We start from the raw sequence: 18,772 nt of genomic DNA, 5'->3' as shown, positions 1-18,772 counted from the left end.
TGTGGGCACACTGGGCGCGGGGCCGGGCGGGTGGGAGCCGGCACTTACCGAGCTCCTCCAGCTCCGAGGTCATGGACTTGGAGCGCAGGGTGAGGGCCGTGGTCGGAGCTCGCTTTGGAGGCGGAGGAGCTGGGAGGGGGCGGGCGGGAGAGACGGAGTTGAGAGCCTGGCCCCCTGCCGCCCTCGCTCGTCCTTCCAGAAGGGTCAGGAGGGCCCTGACCTGCTGGGATGGCTCAGATGGGCCTTGCCCCGGGGCAGGGAGCTGGCGGTGGTCACAGGAAGTGCTGGAAGTTCTCACACGCGCCTCCAGCCTCCTAAGGGGGTGCATCTGGCCTGCTCCTGGCTGCCCTCTGCAGGCCTCACTCCGGCCCCGTGTCCCCCAGCTGTGACCACTCTTGGGGAGGCTCTTGGACCTCTGCCTTCCCCGGGCCCAGGCCGTGAGCTGCTGCAGTGGCCGATGCAAGTGTTTGGAGCGGGAGCCCCAGGCCCCCGTCTGTCTGCTGAGCACAGCCGGGCCTGAGGCCGGGGCGGCCCTTACCTCCTAAGCGCCCTTTCCGACTTGTTTCCTGCTCTCAGTGGGGGACTGGGAGCCCTGCGGAGGGCGAGCGATGGGGCGCCCTGCAGGTGCCTGAGCCCAGGACGCAGGGAGACAGGCCCCCGCCCTGCTCGCTGCGTCCCTCGGGCAGGCTGGGGGCGGGGGCAGGCACCTTTCTTCCGGGCGGTGTCATCCGGGTCCAGACTCCTGGTCACCGTGACCACCTTGAGGACCAGGTGGTTCCCTCCCTGGCGGATCATGGTCACGACCTGCCGGTGGCCAACCTTGACGACGTTCTCGTTGTTCACCTGCGGGGAGAGGAGGCGGGCGGTGAGCCCAGTGGAGGGGTCGCAGGCGGGCGGGCCCCGTGGGAGCGAGGGTGGTCCTCAGGGAAACCGGGAGGCTGAGGCCCGGGGGCCGGCCAGGGCTGCTTCCTGGGAGTGAACGTTCCCGCACCTGCCGGGGGACAGGACTACCTCCTGGGCAGCATGAGCCTCAGAGATGTCCCCCGGGGCAGCCCCAGGAGCAGCTTCTGGGCCACCAGCTTCACACCGAAGCCCAGCACAGGCTCCCTGCCCGGTGGGCCTTCCATGGCATGGTTAGGAGGGAACGCGACACTCGGCTGCCTTGTCCCTCGCCCAGACACCCCTGTTCCCTCCGGGCACTCCTTCCTTCCTCCTCTCTGGTCCAGAGGCCAGAAAAGACGGAAAGCTTGGCTGGGGAGGTGCTAAGGCCGATGCGTCACTATGTTACTCGGAGGGACAACCGCTCCCGGGACCCTGACCCTAGGGTCACCAGGATCACCTTGGCTGACACACCGTCCATCAGAGCCCCTCGGCCGGGAGCTCTTGGTGCCGGTCACAGCCTGTTCGTGCCCTCTGATCCCCATCCGTCCCTACTGGGATGGTGCTCGCGGCACGAAGGCACACAGGACCCCGGCGATGTCCTGTGGGCCGGTGGGGCCTGAGCCCCCGGCACTGGGCACCTCCCAGGGCTCAGCCGGGCTGCAGGCCCATGTGCCCACCGCCCTCCACCTCTCCTGAGCCCACGACCCTCCACCTCTCCCGAGCCCACCACCCTCCACCTCTCCCGAGCCCACAACCCTCCACCTCTCCAGAGCCCACCACCGAGAGGAAGGCGGGCCTGTCTCAGAGCAGGGGGCCGAGCTGCCCCTGAGCTACCTCCCCTGATCGCCAGGGCTCCACGGCTCCAGCCCGGCCCCCTCCCTCACGCCCCCGGCACCAACATGCCGCCCAGATGGGCTCTGTCCCCTGCTATCCCCTCCCCCAGATCCTGGTGTGAGCGCTGGGCATGGAGGGTGAAGCCTGTGACCACTCTGAGTATTGCCCAGGTGATTGAGGAATAAGAAGCACCCAACACCCCGCGTCCCCTGCGACTGCCTGGCCCTGTTTTGCTCTACTTCTCGGCCTGCTGTGGATTCCTTAAATGCGGTCAGTGCGGTGGAGCCACAGGCTCACCAGCGTGGTGCGTCTTCGCAGATGCAATAGACACCCCAGGTGTCTTTATCGTCTGGGCCACCACGGAATCTGCAAAGACACACTGGATGGGCTTAACAGCAGAATGGATATGACAGAGAAAAGAGTGAACCTCAATACGGAAATAGAACTTATCCAATATGAAGAAAGAGGAGGTTTTCAAAAGTGAACACAGTGTTAAGCACTCGTGGGACAACATCAGAAGGTCTAAGATGATGAGAATTAGAGGCCCAGAAGGGGAGAAAGTCAAGAGTCCTAGAAAAGGGAGAAAGAAAAAACGATGGCTGAAAAGTTCCCCGACTGGGTGAAGGACATTAATGTACAGATTCAAGAAGCCCAGTGATTCCCAAAAATGATAAATATAAAGAAAAGTCAGGCCTGGGCACGTTACAGTTAATTCGCTGAAAGCCAAAGGTAACACGAAATCTTATTAACGCGGGCAGAGGAGGACACGTTACTTACACAGGAACTGTGTGGACCTCACATCAGAAACTACAGAGACAAGAAGAGCCTGGAACAATGTTTTAAACCTGTAAAAAAGTAACTGTCAACCTGGAATTCTGTAACCACTTGAAAATACAAAGAATGGGGGCAAAATAAAGACCTTTGTAAATAAATGATGAGTTATTGCCAGAGAAGTTGCTGCCAGCAGGCTTGCACTACAAACAAAGCTAAAGGAAGTTCTCTAAGCTGGAGGAAAATGACAATGAATCTTTAGAAGGCGTGAGGATATCAGAAATGATACACACCTGGGCAAAATACGAAAGATTATTTTATCCTTATTAAACAGATACGACTGTTTTAGGCGGAAATGACACTGGTCTCTAGGGCTTCTAATGTGGGTAACTGTCCGTGGGACAGTTGCAGCAGGGCTGAGGCAGACACATCTATACGGTTGTCAAGTTTTATGCTTTATGTGAAGTGTGCACTATGAATTCTGAGTGGGTGGAAGAAGTTAAGGATGTACACTGCAGTCCTGGAGCCACCACTGAAGAGAATGGAAAGAGACACAGCTAAAAGCAGATAAAAAGGAGTTTTAAAAGTAGTCAAATAATCCAAAATCCAAAATAAAGCGGAAAAGGGAGAAAAGAGGAGAGCTGAAGAGCAGCACAAGGCAAGCTGAACGGCATCAGAAGTCAATGCGGTGAGACTCCAGGTAAAAAGCAGGCATTGTTTAAAAACACACACACACCATGGAAAAGAAGGGCCCAAATATGCTGTCGGCGCACTCAACACAGATTGAAAGGAAATAAATGGGAAAAAAATTCCCATAGATGGAGTGGCTATGTTACTATCTCACAAAGTAGACTTCATCCACTTTGAAAAGTGTTTTGGCAATTCCTCAAAGTTAAACATAGAGCTTACGATACGATCCAGAAACTCCAGGCCTTGTATATGACCAAGAGGACTGAAAACACAATCACACAAGTTCCTGTACACAAAAGTTCATAACAGCATTATTCACAGTAGCCCAACGGGCTGGAGGAATGAGCCCCTCGGTGGGCAAGAGAGCCCTCTCTGGAGTGACACAGCTTCCCAAATTAGGCTGGCAGTGATGGCTGCGCAACTCTGAATATGCTAGAATCCACTGGGCTGTGTAACTCAAGAGGCTGAAATTTTATGGTACATAATTTATAGATCAACAAAGCTGGGACAAAAACAGACTTAAGGAAAAAAGCATTTCCAGAAATAAAGAGGGATAGTTCATAATGATACAAGAGGTCATTCACACGGAAGGCGTAACAGGCATAAGCGTGTACGCACCTAGTCACAGAGCCTTAGTATAATGAAGCCCGATTTGACAGAATTAAAGAACAGGCAGCTCTTCAAACACAGTAGGAAACTTTAATACCCTTTTCTCAAATTGATGAAACAGACAAAAACATTTAAGAAGACTGCCCCCTCCCTGCCCAGATAGAGGACCTTGGGAGGTATTTTCTTGGCCCAGGTTTTCCGGACTTTGCTGATGTGCCCTGGTGTGTTCATCGCTCGTACTGGGTACTCACGAATCCCTTTCCATCAAGAACTTGCACCCCTTCATTCTAGAACGGTTCCTTCCATTATTTCCCGAACACTTCTTTCATTTTCTCTTTGAGGTACCTTTATTTAGCACACACTGGACTTTCTAAATTATCTTTCCAACTTTCCACATCTTTCTCTTTCTGGAAGACTCTTTTTCAATTTATTTTTCAATCTATCAAAATGTTCATATCTGCTATAATATTTTTTAATTTCAAGAGCTCTTTTGTTCTCTGTTACTTTATAAAAGAGCATTTTGTTCTTAAAAGATGCAATATCTTTTATCTCACTGATCATATTAATAATGTCTTTTCATGATCTGACTCTCCCTGCATGATCTGTTTCCTCTTTCTCTTCCCTTCACAGTATATTTGTTTTGGGCTTTGTCTTTCGTATTAATTGTCTCTCACACTTCCGCATATTTAAGGGAACACCCCCAGTCCCCCCGCCCCACTTCACCAGTGTGTAGTGCCCCCTGACAGGAAGCGCATATTTAAGGGAACACCCCCGGTCCCCCCGCCCCCGCCAAAGGCCTGACTTCTATCCTGGCCAGTTACTCTGTGAATACTGACAAACTGATTCTAACTTTACATGGAAAGGCAAAAGACCCAAAATAGCCACTGCAGCACTGAAGAAACACAAAGTCAGGCGCCTGACATTGTCTGACTTCAAGTCTTATTATAAAACTTTACCAATCAAGTATTGGTCAAAGAACAAACAGATCCACGGAGTAGAATAGAGAGCCCAGAAGTAGACCCACACAAATACAGTAACTGATCTTTGACAAAGGCACAAAGGCAATTCAGCGGACAAAAGATCATCTTTTCAACAATGGTGCTGGAACAATGGGATACCCACATGCAAAAAAAAGAAAAAAAAATCTAGACACAGACCTCACCTTACACCTTTCACAAAAATTAACCTCAAATGTGTCACAGACCTAAATGTAAAACACAAAAATTATAAAACTTCTGGAAAATAATGTAAAAGAAAATCTAGGTGACCCTGAACTTAGCAATGACTTCTTAGATAAGACACCAAAAGCACTCTCCATGAAAGGAAGAATTGATGAACAAGACCTCATTAAAATGGAAAACCGCAGAATACACTGTGAAGAGAAGGAGAAGGCAACCACAAACGGGGAGGAAATGTTTCCAAAACACACGTCAGATAAAGGACCGGCGTCCAAAATACACAGAGAACTCTTAAAGGACCCAAATAAAAACCAAGCAAAATATCCGGACATCTCCCCAAAGAAGATACACAGGTGATCAATATCATATGTCACTGCCTAGTCGCTCAGTCGTGTCCGACTCCTTGCAACCCCATGGACTGCAGCCCCCCAGGCTCCTCAGCCCATGGGATTCTCCAGGCAAGAACACTGGAGTGGGCTGCCATTTCCTTCTCCAGTCGTATGTCATTAGGGAAATGCAAATGGAAACAACCATGAGATACCAGTATACACCTACTTGAATGGCCAAAGTCCAAGACACTCACACCACCAAACACTGTCAAGGATGTGAAGCAACAGGAACTCTCCTTGCTGGGGTAAGTGCTAAAAGGCACAGCCATTTGGTAGACAGTCCGGTGGTGATTTAGAAGACCAAACATACCATAACTGTCTGACCCAGCAGTCAGGCTCCTTGGTGACCATTCACCCAAATAAGCTGAAATTCCTGCCCACACAAGACCCTAGACATGGACATTCACAGCAGCTTTATTCACAGACGCCAAAACTTACACACCACCAAGAAGGCTTTCAGTAGGTGAGCGGATAAATAAACTGCTACCTCCCGACAATGGACTGTTTCACAGCGATGAAAAGAAACGGACTCTCAAGCCCCAAGACACCCGGAGGAACCTTCAGTGCACACGCTAAGTGAAGGAAGCCAGTCTGTAAAGGCTACATGCTGTATGATGCCAACTACATCACATGCTGGAAACAGCAAAACTATGAAGACCACAAAAAGATCAGGGGTTGCCAGTGCTCGGGAGGAGGGAGGGATAAACAGGTGGAGCGCAGGGGAGTTTTAGAGCCATGACACAGTTACTCTGTGCAGGACTGCAATGGTGGCATCTGTCCAAGTCCAGAGAGGGAGAGGGGGAAGAGGGAACCCTAATGTAAACTTCAGTTAATAATAATGTGTCAATATTGTATCAGTGTTGGTTCATCAACTGTAACAAACTGTACCACGTTGGAGCAAGATGGTAAAAACAGAAATGGGTAGGTAAGGAGGAGTGAGAGGGGATGAGGGAACTCTGCACTTTTGGCTCTGTTTCTCCCTATAAACTCAAAACCTGCTTAAAATAAAAGTAGAGTCACAGATGAGAAAACAAACATGCCTGCCAGGGGGTGAAGCGGGGACGGGTACATTGGCAGATGTGATTGACAAGTGCCCACTACTACACTGGAGTGGGTTGCCATGCCCTCCTCCAGGGGATCTTCCCACCCCGTGGATCGAACCCAGGTCTCCCGCATTGCAGGTGGATTCTTTACTGTCTGAGCCACCAGGGAAGCCCATGTGTTTGATAGATCACTAATAAGGACCTGCTGTACAGCACGGGGAACTCTACTCAACACTCCGTAATAGCCTATGCAGGAAAAGAATCTTAGAAAGCGTGGATACATGTGTATGTGTAACTGACTCATTTTGCTGTACATCTGGAACTAATACAACATCGTAAATCAACTATACTCCAATAATTTTTTTTTAATTGCTCAGAGAAACAGCCTATTAATTAAAAGGAAGCTCATTTCTACATTTTCTATTATGGAATGTTGTCCTATGAGTGACCGAGAGCAGAGAGACTGTTCTTCCGTATCACCAAGGCCTCATCAGCCAGTGGCAGCATCATCAGGTGGGCGGTTCCAGCGCCTCCAAGCCGCCCCGCAACCCTCACGGGTCCTCCTGGCGCAAGCCCCAGCTTCCTCTCACCCTGCCTGAGAGCAGTCCTGGCAGCTCTGTGTGAAAAGACAGAGTCTCACACTAAAAGCACAGCCACAATACTACTATCGCAGCTAAAAGGTAGCCCTCATCCCATGGGTCAGGAAGTATCCCATCAGGGCTAGAGGGCTTCCCAGCTGTCTCGCAAGTGTCCCCAAGACGACAGCCGCTTCACCGGGACCAGGAGCCAGACACTGCGTTGGGTGGCGTGACTGCGAAGTCTTTCTCACTCTGCAGCCTCCCCGGTTCCTCTTTTATTCCCTCCCGGTCCGTTTGCTGAAGCAAGGGAGCCGTCACCCCTCTTGGTTTTGTTGACTGTGTGCCTCTGTCTTCCGTTTGCCTGTGCTTTGCAGGCTGGAGGCTGGGACCCGCTTCAGGCCTGCTTTGTGTCAGGCGGACGTCACAGGTGGGGCTGTGTGCCCCCATCGGAGCCCCCGAGTGTCGGCTCGAGGCTTTCTGGGATGTTAAAGCTTATGGATGGGTTTGCGCACGGTCAGCCTGATCCCCGCCCTGTTAGTTGATCAGTAACATTTCTAGCAGCCGCCGAAGGTCACTGCCTGGATCATTTACTGCCCGGGGGCTGTAAAATGCTGATATTCTACTTAGGGTGTTCCTTCTCCATTTATCATTTGGAATAATCTGTAAAGAGAAACTTCCCCTTCTCAACTGTTTGACTGCCCCGAGGGGCAGTTTCTTTAAGAAGGGCAAGATGCATGCCTCATTCTTCCTTTCTATTTGCCAGTTTCCAGAGTAATGAACGTGCTCCTTCAAGTGACCCATTCTCGAATGTAAACTGGTACACCCTCTGTGGAGAACAGGATGAAGAGTCCTTAAAATACTAAAAATGATCATGTGGTCCTGCAGTCTCGCTCCAGGGGATATACCTGGAGAAAACCATAATCCAAAGAGACACATTCACCCCATGCTCACTGCAGCATTCACAGTAGCCAGGACATGGAAGCAGCCTGCGTGTCCTCTGACAGAGGGATGGGTAAAGAAGATGTGGCACATATACACAACGGAGTATTGTTCAGCCATAAAAGAACGAAATAATGCCATCTGCAACCACACGGATGGACCTAGAGACTGTCACACTCGGTGAATTATGTAGGTCAGACAGAGACCAACACCAGTGAGAGTACTCACACGTGCGATCTAATTTAAAAATGGAACAAACGAACTTACCATCTACAAAAACAGAAGCAGACACACAGACGTCGAAAGCAAACTCACGGTTACCAAAGGGGAACATGGGGCTGGGGGGTAAGCAGAAGCTTGCGATAAACACACACACACACACACGCACGCACACACACACACACTACTATACGTAAGACAGATATCCAACAAGGACCTACGGTCTAGCACCGAGAACTCTCCTCACTATTCGGTGACAATCAACATGGGAAAAGAGACTAAAGAAGAACGGATGCATGTGTCTGCATAACTGAACCCCTGAAACTAACACAGCACTGCAGACCAACAATACTCCAGTCGAAATTTAAAAAGAAAGCAACCCATTCTTTAAAAGTGTCATGATGAATTCAGGGATGTTTAAAAAAACCCTATTTAATACATCTGAATCCGTTGCAATTACTATGTTTTGTGTTTAAACACACTTTTGATTTTATAATGGTTTTAGATTTAGAGAAAAATTGTGATCATACAGCAGGGAATCCCTCGCCCCGACCCCATGTCCCCTGTTACAAACATGTTACATAAAGATGGTACTTTTGTCACAATCAGTTGACCAATACTGATACACTGTTACTAATTAAAGCCCACATTTAATTCAGATTTCCTTAATTGTTACCCAGGGTCCCTTTCCTGCTCCAGGGTCCCACTCAGGGCAACACGGGGCGTTTAGGCTCCTCTGGGCTGTGACGAAGATCATGGCATCCAGTCCCACCACTTCATGGGAAATAGATGGGGAAACAGGGGAAACAGTGGAAACAGTGTCAGGCTTTATTTTTCTGGGCTCCAAAATCACTACAGATGGTGATTGCAGCCATAAAATTAAAAGACGCTTACTCCTTGGAAGCAAAGTTATGACCGACCTAGATAGCATATTCAAAAGCAGAGACATTACTTTGCCAACAAAGGTTCGTCTAGTCAAGGCTATGGTTTTTCCTGTGGTCATGTATGGATGTGAGAGTTGGACTGTGAAGAAGGCTGAGCGCTGAAGAATTGATGCTTTTGAACTGTGGTGTTGGAGAAGACTCTTGAGAGTCCCTTGGACCGCAAGGAGATCCAACCAGTCCATTCTGAAGGACATCAGCCCTGGGATTTCTTTGGAGGGAATGATGCTGAAGCTGAAACTCCAGTACTTTGGCCACCTCATGAGAAGAGTTGACTCATTGGAAAAGACCCTGATGCTGAGAGGGATTGGGGGCAGGAGGAGAAGGGGACGACAGAGGATGAGATGGCTGGATGGCATCACTGACTCGATGGACGTGAGTCTCAGTGAACTCCGGGAGTTGGTGATGGACAGGGAGGCCTGGAGTGCTGCGATTCATGGGGTCACAAAGAGTCGGACACAACTGTGCGACTGATCTGATCTGATCTGGGCTGTCACAGCTCAGACCTGCCTTGCTTTTGCTGAGCTGGACGGTTTTGAGTAGCCGCCAGGAGTTTGTGGGGTTTCTCCCCAGCGAGGAGGGCGGCGGGTCTGGGGAGGAAGTGCCCCTCCTCCACCCCCCAGGGCACCTGCCTGCTGCGGGCACCGCTGCCCTGCGCACCTGGACGAGGGGAGATCGCCAGGCTGTCCTCTCTTCAGCGCACACTGCCCTCTTTGGAAGGAGGTCACTGGGCACAGCCACCCCCAAAGGGTGGGCCCTAAAGCCCTGGCTCTTTGAGGGCCAGACCCTCCACACACACTTGAGGGACGCTTCTGCCGGGAACTTGTCGCTTCTGCTTAGGTAGTCCTCGGGTGTTTACTTCTGTCATCAAGACCCTGCAGTGCTCAGATCGCCCCCGCTCGGGCCATCGGGAGCTGTGTATCCCCGAGGCCTCTGGTTTCCCACATCCCTGCCTTTCTGGCCCCGCAGGAAGCTCTGGGCTTCTCTCCTCTCAGGCGCCTCTGTCCCGCCTGAGCTTGGGAGGAGCGTCTAGGTCACCCCTGCGCCGGATCCGTGTGACCCTAAACATCGTCAGCACTGCCCCTACTTGCTGATGAGACACGCGTTCAAGGCTATGTGTGAGATTATAGATCATTTCAGCTGAGCTTTAGTGTAGCAGGATTTTCCTTCTTTGATTTTATGTTTGTATCTCTTTATCTTTGCTAAAAAAATCTGGGTTCTTAATGACTGAAGCTCCAATACTTTGGCCATCTGATGCGAAGAACTGACTCATTGGAAAAGACCCTGATGCTGGGAAAGACTGAGGGTGGGAGAAGGGGACGACAGAGGATGAGATGGTTGGATGGCATCACAACTCGATGGACATGAGTTTGAGCAAGCTCCGGGAGATCGTGAAGGGCAGGGAAGCCTGGCGTGCTGCAGTCCATGGGGTCACAGAGAGTCGGACACGACTTAGCGACTGAACAACAACAAAGAAATGACTTATTTTCTTGCCCTCTTATCTATGTACCTGTCTGTCTGTCCATCCATCCCTCTGTCTATCCATCCATCCGTCCATCCGTCTAGCTACCTGGCATTTATCTATCGCCCATCATCTCTATCATTAGACAGTTTCAGGGGAACATCATCAGTATCGTTACTAACAATAAAGTTACTGAAAAAAGTGAGATTTCTTTCCATTGTGCAGTGGCATACAAACTGATACGTGAAATAATTTCCCCGTTAATGCCATTAGTTTCATTTGTGGTTATGTTCATTTATATTACTTTGGTTTTCAAAATGTCGACTTAATTGTGAAGTATTCACCCAATTTCATAATCAAATCTACAGCAATTTGACCTCAGAAAAGTCTTTTCTCTTCCTGTGCTCTACCCCGAGGAAACGTTAAATTAAAAAACATTCTTGTATAATACTTTAAGAGAATACTACCCTGTAAAATAAATGTGGTTCTTTTCTTTTTTAACCAGCACACGCAAAAAAAAAAAAACCCACAACACTTGTGTGTGAGGACTGTCCTTCTGTTAAAAATAAAAAGCACACATCTGTGTGAGCCTATCTACGTGCGTCCCCACATGCGTGTGTACGAGAGTGTGTGTGCACACGTGTGTACATGTGCGTGTACACCTGTGTGTCCACTCCCTACCTTCTGGTCACCCGTCTCTCGCGCTCTCTCCTGCACGTGACCAGACGCCCCCAGAGGCACTGCCGGGCCGTGTGCAGCACCTGGGTCCCCTGGGGCGGGGTGGGGGGCACCCAGGGTCCAGCCAGATGCAGGAACCGGCAAGGACCAGGGGTGCCAGGCCGTGTGCAGCGATGCTTGGCTCCCCGACGGCCCCCGGGGTCCTCGCTGGTTCCTCCATCTGGCTGGACCCTGGGTCCCCCCGCCCCCGTCTCCAGGGGACCCAGGTGCTGCTGGGCCTCGGCCTGCGGGGCCCCGAGGGGCATGTCTGTCTCAGTGTGCTCTCCAGCCGCGGCCCAGGATGCTGCACTCTGGGTCTCTGAGTCCCCGTGCCCCCAGGCTCCCAAACCACGCTGCTGCGGGCTTTTCGCCCCCGCACCCTCCGCATTTATGCTGCCTGCTGACCCCCGCCCCGGGAGAAGGCAGCGCAGATGCGGCTCTCCACTGGGCCTCGCCAGTCAGGTCCCTGAAAGCCCTGCTGTGGCAAAGACGCACGTGGGACACGACTCAGAAGGCGCCGGCGGGCAGATCCCCAACTGAGTGGGGCTGCTGCCCGCCCCTCGGGAGACGCTGCAGGCCACGTCCTGCGGGTCTTGGTGGCGGGTGCCAGCCCATGCAGGAGTTGGGGCGTGACCATGTCCTCACTGGTCTCCAACCACAGTTTATTCAAACCCCAGTCTTGTCCCCTCCTGATTAGGAGGTGATCCCTCTAGACCCGGGCCCCTCCCCCAGGTCCAGGCAGGGCCTCGCTTGGGCTCAGACGCAGTCTGGCCAGACTCCCCCTGTGCTCCTTCAAGGATGCCCTAAGCTCCCCCTGGCCTTGGGGAGCGCGTCTATTCCCTCAGCTGTACCATGGTCGGCCCAGGAGACAGGAGGGAGAGAGGCAGCGTCCCTCGTCCAGGGTGACTCTGCATTACCCCTCCTGGGATTCCCTCCTGGGACCACTCTGGGAGACGAGAGGGTGCCATGGTCCAGCGACTTCTGCTGGGGGTCTGCTCCAGCCCTGCAGTCCTGTCCCCACCCCCCTGTAAAGATGCTGCAGGCGAGACCCTGGGCTGGGAGCAGGCGGCTTCCTTGTCCTGGCGAGCCTGAGGGCCCAGCGTCCAGCACCAGCTTAAAGCCGGTGGCTTCCTCCCCACCCTGGCTGAGCATCGAGGCGTGTGGTGGGGCCGCGGACGTGTGTCCGTGTCCACTCGTGCTGGCGTGCGGTTGTGTGCGCCCATGGAGGGAGTGTCCCCCGCTTGGCCTCACAGCTCCCTGTGCAGCAGGGGGCGGGGCCTGCACACCAGCAGGTGAAGGACGACTCCAGGTCCTCAATTGAGAGCATGCTGAGTGGGCACCAGCGGGGTGTCCCTGTGCTGAGGACCTGCGCGGTTACACCACTGAGCCCCGTGGGCAGTAGGCCAGCAGCCCCAGCCTCACCCCTCGCACGGCCTGGCCTCAGGGCCACGCCGGGTCTGACTCTGCCCACCACGGCCACAGAGAGCTGACCAGCCCAGCTCTCCATGCAGCGCCTCTCTGGTCCTGTGTGGATGACATCATGGGGAGTGTGTCTAATAAGCTGGAAGCAGCAGGCACTTCCAATGCCTTATCCGCAAATGCAAGTGGGGAGGTGAACCCTATAAAAGTGCTCTGAGATGCCCTGGAGGCTCTGTGGTCGGGTAGGCGGTAGGACTCCACTGCATGGGCTGAAGTGAATGCGCACGCACATGCAGGAGGCCTGGCAGCCCTTTTGGAGTCTGGAGGCAGCACGTGCCACGTTGGAGCATGTGTTCCCCACCCACCTACAAAGCCCTCTGTGAGGCTGTGGCCGAGTGGGGCCCAGGGTGAGAGCGTGGATGGTCCGCAGCAGGTCCCAGGCTGCAGGCAGGCCACTTGGCCACCATTCAGGGCCCAGTGACACCGAGTGTCCAAGCAAAGGGGATGCTCTGAGGAGTGTCTGGCAGGCACAGAGCTTGGGGACCCTGGAGCTGCCTGATGCCCCACCCTGCATGTGATTTCTTTTGAGAAACACCTGTTGGCTCGTGGGCCTCAAGGGCCTGAGGCCCCAGTGGTGCTGCTGCTTGCCGAGACTCACGTGGTCGGGGGGAGGGACCACTTCCATTGGACTCCGTGGTTCGTCCTGAACCAGCCCCAAACAGAGCAGACGGGCTAACGCCAAAGGCGGCGGCCTGGCCCGAGGCCAGGGCAGCACCCAGCCCAGGTCAGCAGCTCAGGGCGGGCTGGGAGGAGGCTGTTTCTCCCTGTTTCCCCACTTCCTGTCCAGAGCATCGGTCACACTGCGACAGCAGCGAGAGAAAGCGGCCTTGGGAGAAATGAAGTGGTTGGGGGTGACGGTGAAGGCACATGGGGCCCCCGGGAAGGACAGAAGGCTCTGCTTTTGTCCCTTCGGATGGAGCCCCCACCTGTCTCCGCGGCCTGAGGACAGCTGGCTGAAGGGCGTCTCCCCTTGACCCCCGAGCTCCGGCTCTTGGGCTGAAGGGTCCCCGTCCCTGTCTGACTCCAGGGGGTTAGGGAACAGGCATCTGTGCCCTCGGTGGGGTTGGGGGGGGGTTGGTGTGTGCTGGCCCGGGGCGCAAGGAGGAGGAATCTCTGTTTCCTCATGGGACAAAGACAGGTTGATACCCCAGGGGCGGGGAGCCACCTGGGCTCCTGAATTTGAGGACCTCCCTCACAGGGTGGGGGTGGGGAGAGGGCAGGGCTGGGTCCCTCCCCTCCTGTCAAGCAGGAGGGAACCTCCACTTCCAGAACAACCTCAGTGGGGGCCTGAGCCATCTTACCCTGTGTGTCCCACCTCCTCGCCCCGGCCCCCTTCTGTCCCTCCAGGGGCACCTTCCCCGTGTGCCCCTCCCTGCAGCCCTGCTCGCCCCCCCCGCCCCGCCCCCTTGATGTGCCAACAGCCTGGCCTCCTCGGCTGCAGGCCAGATGCCCCAGGGCCTCAGCTGCCCCAGGGGAGGGACGCTGCTCTGGCCCCTCCTCCATCTGGGCTCCCCCACCCTCCCAGGACCCCGCGCCTTAAGCTTCCCAAAGAGAGTGCCCAATCGAGACTCTGGTGACCGCCCCCGCAGCCACTGGGGACGGGCAGGGGCTGACCCAGGCCCGCTCCTCTGGGGGAGAGACCCCCCCCTCCCCGGCCTGGAACACCCCTGAGGGCCCAGGGGAGGGTGTGGGCTCAGGTGGGCCTGACTCAGGCTGGGGAATCCTAACGTGGCTGACGTACGTGTTGTGTTTAAAAGAATCATTTTGCCCTTAACGCAGAAGGGCAGTTGCTACAAAAGGCCCTCCAGGCACGTCGCCCACAGCACCGACACACGTAATTACGGTTGACTTGGGCTTGAAAGAAGGGGCGCTGCTGGTGGAGCCCCTCTGGGGGCGCTGATCATAGCAGGGGCCTCTGTGCCAGCCTCATGGCCTCCTGCAGCCCCGCTGCCTGTGACTCAGACAAGAGGTCCCTGAAGAGGGAATCTGGAGGCACCCGGCGAGCCAGCGGGCTGGGCCGGGCCCACCAGTTCCGCCGAGCCAGCTCCTGGGCCAGCGGCCACTCCTCTGCTGGCTCACGGGGTGGTGGCTGCACCACGCTGTCCCCAGGGCCGGGCCAGGCGCCCGAGGGCACCGGACTCCCGGATGGAACCTCAGAGACACACTGGAGACCCAGGCTCTGTCACTGTAACCTCCCGGCGTAACCAGAGCAGGTTAAGTTCACGCACGCGTTTCCAGGTTCGCGGCTAGAGAGACACGTTGAGGACCCAGCACACCTGTCCTTCCGCCTCTGTCTCAGCCATCACCTGGTCTCAGGTAAACGCCCATGGAACACGGCCGGACTGCATGCCGAAAGGAAAGAGCTTGGTGGGGACGCAGGATCCCGTAGTGGAGACCAGGATGGAGCTTGCTCCAAAACGCACAGAATATCCGTACAGCCCAGGAACCCCTCTTCTGGGCATGTGCCCCAGAGCAGGGACTTGAACAGACACCCGTGTGCCAACGTTCGTGGCATCGTGACTCCCAACAGCTAAATCATGTAAAATGCCCAAGTGTCCATGGATGGATGAAGGGAGAAAGGGTGGTCCCTCCATACAAGGGAATGTCACTCAGCCCTAAAAGGAGGAAACTCTGACACCTGCTGCAACGTGGACGAACCTCAAGGACCTTATGCTCGTGGAAAGAAGCCAGGCGCCAGAAGACAGCCACTGGGTGACCTGCTCACAGAAGGATGGACATTCACGGGGCGGGGGGCAGGGGGCAGGGGCGGGGCTGAGGAGGGGGGAGGCCAGCGTCTAGTGGGGGCGGGGCTTCAGTGGGGGGGGCGGGGGATGCAGCGGCAGGGGCGGGGCTGAGGAGCGGGAGGCCAGCGTCTACTGGGGGCGGGGCTTCAGTCTTCGGAGATGGAGCGTTGAGGAGGATGGACGGGGTGATAAGTGCACAACCGTGCGAATGACTGCACCTAAGGCCACTCAACCGGGCACTTAAAAGTGATGAAGACGTTAAGTTTCACGTTACGTGTATTTGCCACAGTTAAAAAAAACAAACAGCAATCCCACTGCTGGGCATACACACTGAGGAAACCAGAAGGGAAAGAGACACGTGTACCCCAGTGTTCATCGCAGCACTGTTTATAATAGCCAAGACATGGAAGCAACCTAGATGTCCATCAGCAGATGAATGGATAAGAAAGCTGTGGTACATATACACAATGGAGTATTACTCAGCCATTAAAAAGAATACATTTGAATCAGTTCTAATGAGGTGGATGAAACTGGAGCCTATTATACAGAGTGAAGTAAGCCAGAAGGAAAAACATAAATACAGTATACTAACGCATATATATGGAATTTAGAAAGATGGTAACAATAACCCGGTGTACGAGACAGCAAAAGAGACACTGATGTATAGAACAGTCTTATGGACTCTGTGGGAGAGGGAGAGGGTGGGAAGATTTGGGAGAATGGCAATTAAACATGTAAAATATCATGTAGGAAACGAGTTGCCAGTCCAGGTTCGTGCACGATGCTGGATGCTTGGGGCTGGTGCACTGGGACGGCCCAGAGGGATGGTATGGGGAGGGAGGAGGGAGGAGGGTTCAGGATGGGGAGCACATGTATAGCTGTGGCAGATTCATTTTGATATTTGGCAAAACTAATACAATTATGTAAAGTTTAAAAATAAAATAAAATTAGAAAAAAATATATATATATATATACATATAGGTATTTATTTTTAAAGGGAAAGGCATGATCTGAGGTCCGGGAACCAGGTCCCGGCTCCGTGCCCCTCCACTGGTCCCTGGGAGCTGCCCTTTGAGGCATGGTGTCATCTCTAAAACGGGCCGTGGGTGACTTCACAGGGTCCCAGAGGACCAAGGAAATGCACACAAGTGCCCCCCGAGCCTGGGCCAGGGCGGGCAATGGGGTGACCCGTGGCTGATTTCCATGAATGGACACCCTTCCCCTGACTCGGTGGGAGGGTGGGGACCCGGGCAGGCCAGGGTCCCGCTGGATGGAGCACAGCTGCGGGCATGAGCGTTAGGCTGAGGTCCCACCCGAGGGGTGGTGGACACTGTGCTTCATGCTGGTCCCCCCTGCCGGGGCCTGGATACCTGGGTGGTGTGACCGGGTGAGATCCCGGCAGAGGCGGGGCCCCGGGGAGCCCCGCCTGCACGTCACACGTCACACGTCACACGTCACACGGGGCTGAAAGCAACTCGCCCACTCTTGCTCACTGGCTGGCTGGCGCCACGCCGACCCGAGAGGCTTCTCGCCTCTGCTGTCCACCTGGGTGTCTCGTCCCCGTCTTGCAGCCCTGGAAGCCGGGCTGCCCTGCTTCGGGTCCTGAGCTTGCGTGGCCAGGGCAGAGGCTGGCATGGAGCTCCAAGCACTTTCCCTCCTGAGCCTCCTCCCTGAAGCTCACGGCACTTGGGCGGAAGGAGGCCCTGCCTGGCGATGAGAGGCTGCGTTGGCGTTGGCTGAACACGCGTTTCCACCTGGGTGCTGCTCTAGGGAACATCTCCAGTCCGTAAGGGGGTGAACACGCTTCTGGGTGTTGGCAGGCAGGGCCGCCCGGACGACCGCGAAGGTTGCGCACTGCACGAGGGTCCCCCCTGGGTGGGGCCCCCACCCAGCCTGCACTAGCTCATCTTGCTGGGACCCCCCTCCCCCAAAGGGTGCCTTTTCCAACCTGCTTTGAGGCCGTGGACAACACTGGGGGCCTGCGTGCATTTTCCAAGGGCGAGGGCCCCCCATCCTCTTCAGGTTCTAAAGCGGGATCCCACCCCAGAAGAGGGGAAGAGCCCCCCTACGAGGAGGCAGGCCCGGCCTAACAATCTCTCAGCCCGTACAGTCCACCTCCCACGCTAAACAGTGAGCACTCGATGGGCGTGGATAAAGGGCAGCTGCTGTGGAAGGCTATTTGAAAGTGCCTTCAAAAGTGAAACACAGGGGCTTCCCTGGTGGCCCTGGTTCCCCCTGGAGCCCGTGAGCTGCAACAGGAGAAGTCAGTGCAGTGAGAAGCCCACACACCACAACTACAGAGAGCCCGCACACAGCAACCAAGACCCAGCACAGCCAATAAATAAACATCTTTTAAAAAGAGAGAGAGATACAAAATGTTAAAAAAAAAAAAGTGAAACGCACGGGACTCCCCTGGCAGTCCAGTGACCAGGACTCTGCTCCCAGTGCAGGCGCCCAGGTTCAATCCTGGTCAGGGAACGAGGGCCCACACGCTGTAACTGAGTCCGCATGTCACAATTAAGACCCGGCGCGGCCAAATAAATAAAACGTGAGCCACAGAATGACCATACGCCCCAGCGATTACCACCCGGGTCTGTCCCCCGAAGACAGAGAAGAGCAGCTGCGACATGCGTCTGCACACCCTCATCCAAAGCAGCGTTTCACAACAGCCAAGTGGTGGAAACACCCTTGTTCAGTCCCTCGGTTGTGTCTGACTCTGCGACCCCATGGACTGCAGCACGCCAGGCCTCCCTGTCCATCACCATCTCCGATGTTTGCTCAAACTCATGTCGATCAAGTCAATGATGCCATCCAACCATCTCATCCTCTGTCGTCCCCTTCTCCTCCCACCTTCAATCTCTCCCAGCATCAGGGTCTTTTCCAATGAGTCAGGTCTTTGCGTCAGGTGGCCAAAAGATTGGAGCTTCAGCTTCAGCATAATCACGCCTTTAGAGACCCTCTTTCCAAATAGAGTCATGCCTGAGGGGCTGGAGGGTCAGGACTGCACATCCTTCTGGAGGACACAGTTTAGCCCCCAGGATCCCGGCTCAGTCACGTCCTCACAAGGTCTCTGGGAATTCTCTGGCTCGGGCACAGCTTTGCATGCTGACCTGTGCTTGGAGCCATCACGGCCCCCTGTAGAACGACACAGCGTTTGGCCAACTGCTTCCCTGAGAAGCACAGAAGAGAGCAGAACAGATGCCAGGCCCCTGTGAGCACAGGCCAGATCGTCTGCCCTGGCGGGCCCCTCGTTAAAGAGCCAGCCCACTGACAGGCCCTCTGAGGACCCCAGTGCTG

The 18,772-nt window shown here is 54.5% G+C and overlaps 1 protein-coding gene across 13 annotated transcripts in view; it reads right to left on the bottom strand.

Annotated features, from left to right (window-relative positions):
- Positions 1-18,772, bottom strand: part of SHANK2 (SH3 and multiple ankyrin repeat domains 2) — a 566,663-nt gene that overhangs the window by 26,772 nt on the left and 521,119 nt on the right. For 10 of the 13 annotated variants that reach the window (XM_086383906.1, XM_086383907.1, XM_086383910.1 and 7 more), the window contains 2 exons: positions 708-843; positions 49-129 (listed from right to left, as the gene is read on the bottom strand). In XM_086383906.1, the coding sequence (XP_086240032.1) occupies positions 49-129; positions 708-843 (217 nt within the window). The remainder of the gene's footprint in view (positions 1-48; positions 130-707; positions 844-18,772) is intronic. The other 3 variants (XM_086383908.1, XM_086383909.1, XM_086383917.1) reach the window with 1 other exon arrangement.

Source organism: Bos grunniens, chromosome 29 (genome assembly GCF_055505025.1).
Source record: "Bos grunniens cultivar Pamir isolate PY7600 chromosome 29, Bosgru_T2T1.0, whole genome shotgun sequence".
NCBI lineage: Eukaryota > Metazoa > Chordata > Mammalia > Artiodactyla > Bovidae > Bos > Bos grunniens.
The sequence above is the reverse complement of the archived record's forward strand: the minus strand, read 5'-3'. Positions and strand labels throughout refer to the sequence as shown.